At 33.1% G+C, this 9,987-nt stretch overlaps 1 protein-coding gene across 1 annotated transcript; it reads right to left on the bottom strand.

Annotated features, from left to right (window-relative positions):
• Positions 1-2,389: 2,389 nt before the first annotated feature.
• LOC128195192 (uncharacterized) lies at positions 2,390-8,166 on the bottom strand. Its single transcript, XM_052872256.1, has 6 exons — positions 8,152-8,166; positions 7,830-8,045; positions 7,691-7,732; positions 7,490-7,600; positions 3,128-3,201; positions 2,390-2,501 (listed from the first exon to the last, which is right to left on the bottom strand). Exons 1-6 carry the CDS (start codon positions 8,164-8,166, stop codon positions 2,390-2,392), a joined length of 570 nt encoding a protein of 189 aa, XP_052728216.1.
• Between the last annotated feature and the right edge of the window lie 1,821 nt (positions 8,167-9,987).

Genomic DNA, 9,987 nt, shown 5'->3' with positions numbered 1-9,987 from the left:
GTTTTAAATATGTTTCTGAATTGATATTAAAAAAATATGTCAAATATTATAAAAAACTTATCTTATGTTTAATAAATTTAATAAAATTTAATTAAGAAAATGAAATTCATACATTTTTAAAATTAAAGAATTAAATTGAATTAAAATTAAAAAAGATAATTTTCATTTTCATTCAAAATCAAGATGTTAAAATCATATTTAATCTTCAAAATTAGTGTTTATTTAAAAGTTTATATCAATCAATAACCATAAAATTAGAGATCCCTTCATTTTGTCGAAGAGATTTGAAATGTTTTCATCGTCATCAAAAGGCAGAACTCCACAAAGAATAAAATACAGAACTACACCACAACTCCATACATCAACTTCTGGTCCAACATATAATTTTCCATATATAACCTGTGAAATTTCAACCAACAACAATTAACCAATAAATATTATTTACTAAAATTCATCTTAATTACTCATACTTAATTCAGCAGTCTTTGTTATTGACAAATTTTTATTTTTTAATATTAAATTTGAATTAATAGTAAAGTGTGTTGAAAAGGGTGTTTTATGCAGAAACCATGAGATCATAAAATTAAAACCTCATGAGGCTACATAGTTAGGGCTTCCACAACTTGTCTTAAGAAAGTAATCACCATATTGTTTAAAAGCTGACAATAAAGAACAAAGATCACAAACAAAAAATTTCCTGAAACTGTATAAATTACTGTTATTAAAGACTTATCTGCAGTATATTACACAAACTTCTAAGATATAACACGAACTTCTCATAATTTCTAAAAATATCATAAGATCTCTCTAAAAAGAATAAAATAATTAATATGTTATTATTAATCTGTCTTAATATCATCAATTTTGTTGCTATTACTTTTAATCATATTCATCATACTATCTATATGACAATAAATATATATTAAACAAACATTTGACAAATTCTTCGAGAGGGAACACAATTCTAAAGTTGTTTCTATATAAAAACATAAAATAAAAATTCTTTAGTATTTAGATAATTATATGCAAACACTTTTAGATAAAAATAAATAAATATTTTTTTGTAAATTAAGATTTATCTATATAAATTTTTTTAAGAAGAATTTTTATAAATTATATAACATCCGAGATTATATAGAAACATATAATATAGTAAGTTCACATTTTAATATAAGGGAACAGTTAGAAGTAGACTGTAAGTAAAGTATTAAAGTTACAGTCATCCCAAAATAAGTCCTAATTTAAAACTTAAACACAGTAGAGTATTTCAAAATCATAAGGAACAACTAAGAGTCCTAACTAAACTAAGTTGTAGCATCATCTTCCTCCAAAGCCTGCTCTAGAGGCACCTCATCTGCTCACATCCAAGTGGATGATCATTGCAAAAGAAAAGCATACCATAGCAAAACACAAACACAGAAGCAAGGGTGAGCTAGATATACAAAAATCATGTTATAACAGTCACAGACAACATGCAAGTAAGGACATATACACTACACTATACAAACATGACTTGTTGCACTTAAACTTGACTCGTCCGGACTTAGAATGTTTGCCGAGCTATGGCAGGTCATGCACTCCTGGTGGCCTCTACTGCTTTGTAAAGACATTGCCAATGGGTTTCACCCTACCACACTCACGAGGTTAGTCCGTTATCACTCACCTTGGGCCATACTGGAAGCACCCAAGACTAGGACCTCCTGCTACTACTCACGACATGATTCAATCCTTTCTACTTGAGAATGATTGACCATTGTAGTTTTAGGATAACCCCCAAGACTGAGCTACCATGCAAATCATTCTAAACACTAAGGGCACCACCATGAATCTTCTCCTTGAAGATCATGGAATTACGTCCAATAATATAGGGCACCACCATGTAACCTCCCTTTGAGATCCATGGAATTACGTCCATCAACCATACTTTTAAAACCACATACTTTCAATCACCAAACATGTTTCATACACTCGCATACTTTCAATATAATCACATTACCACCCTCATACTATGCATTCCAAACATTCCACACACTTAATTCAACCAAAAAGAGAGCAAAAGAGAAGACTGGACTCAAAGGATTCGCACAGCGCACCCTCACTCGCAAGACGAATTAACTCGTTGAGGTGTTGTACCTCATGTCCCTCGCATAGTGCACCCACTTAATTCGCTATGCGAATTAACTCACTGAGGCTACAGGCCTCAGGTCTTCTCGCATAGCGAACCCAAGTCGCTATGCTAAAGCTCAGACAGAGAGCACACCCCCAAATCCTCTCGCTTTGCGCCCATCTCGCTCTTCGAATTAAAATGGCAATGACTCCAGACCACCCCCAGTCGCACATCGACTAGATTTGTTATGCGAATCTCCAAACAGAGAGCAGTACTCTCCAGTCATTCGCACAGCGCACCAGCTCGCACAACGAATGACCCAAACAATAAGCACTCTCTACAGGGACTCGTTATGCGAGACAACTCGCTATGCGAGACAACTCGCATAGCGACTCTGCATCATGTGCAGAACGCAAATTCTGCATAATCATGCACTCACACCACCCCTTACCACTTCCAGGCCTTTTCTTCACTTTCTAACACCCCTAATTCTTGTTTTACACCTAATTAGACTTGTCTAGATGATTATCAACGTTCCTACTACAATTCTAAAGTGATTTAGACTCAATTTCTACTCTAGAACACCAAAATCAACAACTTAGGGACCCAAATCCAATTCTAATACTTGTAACTCGTTTTAGACCAGTTTGAGATTCCTAACAAGTCAAAATTGACCTATATGAGCTACCCAAACAGCCCAATTGCACTCAAGACCTCCAATGCCCAAAATCACTACCTCACTTCCTCTTAAAGTGACCTAAAACCCTAATAGAACACCAAGTTTTCTACTTATTCACTGATACAACAGGTCTCTCACCACAAGCACTTCAACATAGTTATTACAGAAATTAAATACATCCAAACAGTATACAAACATCACACTCCAGTTCCACTGTCCCAAAGTTCAACACATGCAACTAAATCTTTCCAAGTCAAAACACAATACCAACAGTACAGCAGTACAAAACTCAGCATACATCACATGCAATCGATATAAAAATGTATCCTAGCTCCCCTTACCTTAGAGTAACTTGACTGAACAGCTCACAAGAACCCTTCAACCGAACCTTGAGTTGTGAGAACTCAACAAAACCCTACAGAACACCACATTGGAGACAAAAACAACTCTAAGAGCTAGAATGAAGTGGAAAAATTGAAGAAGATGAAAGCACAAGACACATGCAACTAACAGAGATTGCATGTGCTAGTTCAAGGATAGAGAAGAGGTTGCATGGAGGGACTTACCAGCTTAGAACCCGAAATGAATCGGTTAGTTTTGAAGCCCACTACGTTGCAGATGTTTTGGCGCCACCTGATCGGAAATCCAGTGGTTCAGAGAGGAGAAATGGAAGAGAGAAGACAGAGTTGTGGTAGAGAGAAGGCAGAGAAAAAGGAAGAACTTGGTTCTAGAGAGAGAATGGAATTAGACTAATGAACCAGATTGTTTCCAAAAAGTCTATTTATATTAAAAAAAAATTGGTTATATTAGTGTTATACTTAAATCCACTCTTTTAAATCCAAATTTCCAGGTTCTCACAAATTATGTTTATATAATCTATATAATATCTTGATTTCAAGTCTCACAGTTAACCATTGTTATTAAAAATGTTTATTAACAACTTTATTTTAAAAAAATTATGAATCAATTGTGTGTTGTAAGAACCATTAAATTCAGCAGTGAGTGGAAGCCAGGTGTAGGTGTAAGGATTTAGAAATTCAGAAAGTGGAAGCCAGGTGTGTGTAGTTGAGTGGCCGATCGGTTTTGACGGTAGTATATAAGGAAAATTTTCAAAATTTTGTGTCACTTTACTCTGCATGCACTTCTTCTCTCAGTTTTTGAGTTTATATTCTCCTCCTTTTCTCTACAATTCTCTTCCTTCTTTCTACAAATTCTCACTTTCTTTTTATTCCAATCATCAATCAGGCAACGCCTGAGTCTTCCTGGTGTCAAAGGCTTCACTTTGCACCGATCAAGTTGTTGTTTTGAGCTGATAAGTTCATCCTCTTCTTAAAACGTTTGTTTTCCGGCACTTGCAAACCAAGTTTCTGGTTGCATGAGTTTATTACCTTTTCTATTAAATTCTGATCACATTTCTGGTCTTATGGTTGGTCTATTTTCACAAATAAGTGAATCTTATATTTCTAAGACTTTTGGTGGTGAGCAAGTTTCTGCACTGAAAGTTCGCTGTCCAATTAAGAGGTAAGGGAAGCTAGTAGTTTAATTATGTTTTTGTGTTTGTGTTTGGAATCTTTGTTTGAACGTTTGCATGTATGAACAATTGTATGTTTGATTGAATTGTATGCAATATTTTGTGGTTGGATGAAATCTGTGAAGTGGTTGAGAGGTTCTGAAAGTTTTGTAGAAAATCGAGTGATCGGTATAGAACGACTCGGTCTGGTCATGGAATCGAGCTTAGCGGCATTCGGTTTCATAGGGATAATCTGGTTAAGTGTCGTTCGGTTAAATATTGACGTTCAGTTTAAAAGTATTGTTTTTTATATTGACAGTCTCAGGGTGGGTATTATCGTGTGCTATTAGTCGTAATAGGTTTAGTGTTCGTTATTTATAGTACTATGTGTTAGTGCTCGTTTTTGGTAATACTCGGTTTGTATTGGTACTCGGTCTTAACTAAGTTCTACTTTTGTGGATCCTTAGTTAATGACCGATTGGTCTTGGGTTGATATTCAAGAGAATATAACAGTCGGTCTAGACATAACATTTGATTGTAAACAACGTTCAATCTATCATAGGCTTTAACTGTTATTGACCGCTCGGTCATGTACTGTCTTGGTAGTGTTCGGTCAGTTACCAACACTCGGTATCAGAAGTGTTCGGTCTTGTACTAGCACTCGGTCTCTTCGTAGTACTCAGTCTTATTCTTGTATCTTATTTCAATAGTGTTCGGTTTGAGCCAATAGTGTTCGGCCTAAGCCAATGGCGTTCGGTCTAAGACAATAGTGTTCGTTTTAAATATCAACTGTTCGGTTTTAGCTTTAGAATTTGGTTGTTTTGGCGTTCAACTTCAAAGACGTTCGACTCATGCTTGAGTTTTACTCTTTACATGACCATTTGGTCATGTTCACATATGGGGAGTATTCTTCCGTCCGGTCTTGTTCATAAGATTTGTTGATCTTTCCGTTCGGTCGTACTCGGAGTTTGTGTTGTTGGCGTTCAGTTTTTTGCTATGAATGAATATTTGGTCTTTAACCGCTATTATCACTATTTGACTTTGATGGGTTGAGATAGTTGTATTGATCTACTCAGTATGGGAAATTGTATTGATATTTCAAACAAGGAATATGTTTCAAGTAATGTGGACGAGAATTCTAAGGAGGAATGTCTCAATGAAAAGTGTATTGAAGTGGTAAATGTCTCACTGAAAAGTGTATCAAAGTGGTGTTATAGTATGAATATGGATAGTGAAATTCACGAAGTTCATCATGATATTCTGATGATTACCAATTCTCAAGTAGAGATGGGTAAGGCATTGTGTGAGAATGGCAGAAGGTCCTAGCCTATAGGTTCTTGGGTGAGTTATAACGGACTAACCTCGGGTGACAGCTGATGTACACCACCTGAGTGCATGAACGACCTCAAGCTACATATCATACAATCCGGATGGTCAAGTCAGGTGTACGATTTATGCATGAAGTATAGTGTTTATTTGTAAATCCATATTTGTATTTGTGTTGGTATGTTGGAGTATTCGGTTCTGCATTGGTTGTACTTGTATGAATTATATGTATGTTTGCATAACTAAATTACATTAGCTTACCCTTATTTCCTGTTTTATTTCCTGTTTTGCCCATGTTCCCGTTCGGTTTTTCCCTTGCGATGTGGAGTGTACGCTGGAGCAGGAGTTGGAGAGCGAGAATCCTGCAATATAAAATATGACCATGTACTGTTTTTAGTTTTTTGGTTGAACCGTTCGGTTAAATTTTTGGTAATACTGAATTACCAATCGGTTAGTTTATAGTTTTGGGATTGTGTAGAACTTCGGTAAAACTTTAAATTTTAAGGTTATTTTAGGATAACTGTAATCTTATTATAATATTTTTAACTTTCTTACAACATTATTATATGATAATTCCTTTATATGCTTTATGCTATATATTTTGGGATGTTACATGTGTTATATATTGTACCTAAATTTATACATCAATAAATTTCACAAAACAAAATTTCAGAAGAAAAGGGAAAAAAATATAAAGGCCTTTAATTAATAATATATTAATAAATTAAAAAAAAACAATATAAACCTTGTTCTTTCATTTTCATGTTGTTTATCTTGCCACGTTTAAGGATCTGGATGATGACCTTCTTCCCAGTCAATACATGTTCTGCAATTTTTATCTTGCCCAACGTGGATACAAAGCCATCTGTTTTTTCAAATTTATAATTTTTCAAAAACATGTCCATACCTGCGACACTGCCTTCTTGGGTTTCTCCATCCATTTTTGAAATCTAGAAGCAAAAATATTGAAGAAACAAAGTAAAATTAGGCATCTATATAATATCTATTTTCACATAGAAACTCTTTAAACATCCTTAATTTAGAAGAAAAAAAATAGTATTAAATTAACATTCACTTAAAGTGATTCCACCAAGAGAGACCAATAAATAAATTTTGAAAAAAAAATAATTCTTTATTTTTGACAAATCTCCACCTGATGATACTCTTATACCACTACAAAAATCTGTATTTTTACCGGGGGTTTTTTAAAATATTACCAGCGGTTTTAACCCCCGCAAATCATATTTCCCGCGGTTGGAAAAACCGGTGGGAAAACGTCCGTCGCCAAGCAAGTACCGGCGGTTCTGAAAAACCGTCGGTATTAGCGGGGGTTCCCAGGAACCGCCAGAATTTCCAGGGGTTTTGTAGAAACCGCCGGGAATAGCGGGGCTACTCAAAAACCGTCGGAACTAGCTGGGGTTATCTCAAAACCGCCCCTACTTTTGATGGTTTAGTTTTCCGGGGTTAAAACCGCCGGGAATTTGTATAGTTCATTTTTTTTTATTGTAATAAAATTAGATTATAATAAAAATGGTTTTATTGACAAAACAAACAATAAATTAATATGAACTAAAATTTAATAATATTGTATAAAATAAACTACATTGTTCAACCTAATATCATTCATACAACTAATTGTTCATACATAAAAATTAAAAAGAAAGAAGTTCATTACATATGTTCAATATAGATGTTCAATACTAAAAGTATGACTCATAAAAGTATTCAATAACAATATCTAATTTTTTTCTTCATTACATCCATTGTTTGGCCCACTCGCTTGATCAGATACCTTCAATATAACATAATAGTTAGTCGATAATATATTTAATAAAAAAATCATACAAATAAATTTAACAATTATTACCGATGATCTTTGAAATACTGTAAATTGTGAAGGCAATGGACCTTGATGATTTTGCAACAAAAGTGTCATGATTGCCTTCATTTCATTGACTTGTGATGTCAATGAAGATACCTATAACAGAAAAATTTATTTAAAAAGTTAGAAATATGATACCTAACATGTTAATCTTAAAAGGAACAAACCAAGTAAGTATTCATTAACCTGAGATTCTAATTTAACATTAGAAGAAGTCAATGAAGATACCTATAACAGAAAAATTTATTTAAAAAGTGATAAATATGATACTAACATGTTAATTTTAAAAGGAACAAACCAAATAAATATTTAAATATTCATTAACCTGAGATTGTAATTCAACATTAGAAGGAGTAGATGAAGATGATCCAACATGAGAATGAGCATGGACTCCAAAGACTTTAGATGGGCAAGGACCCAAACCTAGACCGCGAACACGTCCACAATGCTCTTGGCTTCCTAAAACATGAGCCAATGAATCTAAACTTGATATTTCTTTTGATTGAGACGATGTTATAGATTCATATGTTTGAATTTTTTCCTACATACAACGTAATCAATGATGCCAATATTAAAAACATTGCATTTGTATAAAAAGACAAACTATTGAGTTGGCAGCAATACCATGTTTGTATAAAAAGACAAACTATTGAGACAAACATTGTTGATTAATCCTATAATATTTCTGTTTATCTCTTACCTTTTCCTTTAATCCTATTTCCTGTCATCACCCTGCAACAACTCGTTTACTTGGAGTTACGTGGAGTTGTAAGTATCCAAACAATTTAAGTTGCAGGGAAATATATATAGGCTGGACATAATCATATATAATTTTTTAAATCAAATTTTATATTATTATGTAAGATACTTTACTTTTGCCTCTTCATTATATTAAAAAGGTTAAAAGAAAAAAACTTTAGAGAACTACTGCTTCAACATATGGATTGGTCCGAGAGTAAATGGACAATTGAATATGAAAGGCCTGTGCATTTATAATTTTTCTATAGACTTAATTGGGTCGATTGTTAATATGTGATATTGTTAGCATAAGTATGTATGATAAGGTTAACCGAGATGATTTGTGGGTATGATAATGAAAAGAGGTGATGATATTTATGGTTGGAAAGGAAGCCCTTCTTCCACACAATCTCCCTTCTAAATTCTCCCTCTACTTTTCCCACCTACTCTCCAAAACTTTTCTACCATCCATGTCTCTTCCACTTTGCTTATCCACTCTCCTTATAATCTTTTTCTGCACCTACCTATTCGCTCCATCTTAAATAAATCTGTAATATATGGATATTAATATTTTAAATATTGTTTACATTATTATTTTTATCATCACTGTTTTTTTAATATTGTTATATTTAAGCTTTCTTTTACCAGTAACCCATTACTGATTTTACAATATAGAATAGTGATGTAAAAGGAACGAAAACCAGCCATCAAAGTACACCACACAGCAAGCATAAAAAGCAAACAAATTAGAAGTACTAAAATAGTAAGCACTAAAATAAAATCTAGACACATGAAGACTTAATTATAATTTAAAATAACATCAGAAAGGAAGCTATGAAGAAATTTCAAAACAATAATTCATAGAGTAAATTAATTCAAAAATAGAAAAAAGAAATTAACTTTTTATCACTAACAGTGCATATGCTGATTGAAAAACAAATCATTTGGGGATTGAATATGAGTAACAGTGCATATGCTTTGGTGACAATACAATAATTTTATCACTAACAGACACTGAGTATAAAAGAAATTAACTTTAATAATATTTAGGGTATTCAAGAGACCATGTTCCCTACCGGTCTCTATTTTCTGAAAGTATAATCATTCATTAAAATGACAAACAGATCTCTCTCTCAACCTCTGTTATTTATAGATGATATCCACTACATTATATTCTCTTGTTGCCCTTTTACACTCAACATTTAGTATCATTACAACATTGTAGATCTTAAATCTCTGCAATACAAGTTTCCCTTAATAAAAAAAGTCAGCATCCTCTAAATGAATAGTCCCCATAAACAGTACTTTGAATCTAAAAACTAAGTTCTCAACAAGCAAAAAAAATATACAGTTTTTGGTTATATATTGGAAAATACCACTAATGCATCAGTGATGCGCTAAAGAAACCTTGCATATATGAAGGAATAAAAGATCAAAATCGAATTACTGAGATAACTAAGCAAGGAAATTACTTATCATTTTGAAAAACTTAGGCACAAAATATAAAAGATACTACCTTCTTATGGCCAACACTTAAGGGTTATAATTAAATAGGAGACAAATACAGACAACTCAATGAGTTCACTTAGCACTTAATTTACAAAGAAGTAAACCAATTATAAACAATTAGCGCTTAAATAAAAAAAATCCTTCATTGAATAATCCAAATAGAATATGTATCTTTAACATAAAGTCTCTAAGAAACAATGTTATTGGCATCAATTATGTCCAACAATGAAGAAACG

Source organism: Vigna angularis, chromosome 2 (assembly GCF_016808095.1).
Source record: "Vigna angularis cultivar LongXiaoDou No.4 chromosome 2, ASM1680809v1, whole genome shotgun sequence".
NCBI classification, from domain to species: Eukaryota; Viridiplantae; Streptophyta; class Magnoliopsida; order Fabales; family Fabaceae; genus Vigna; species Vigna angularis.
This window is presented reverse-complemented; position numbering and strand designations above follow the sequence as displayed.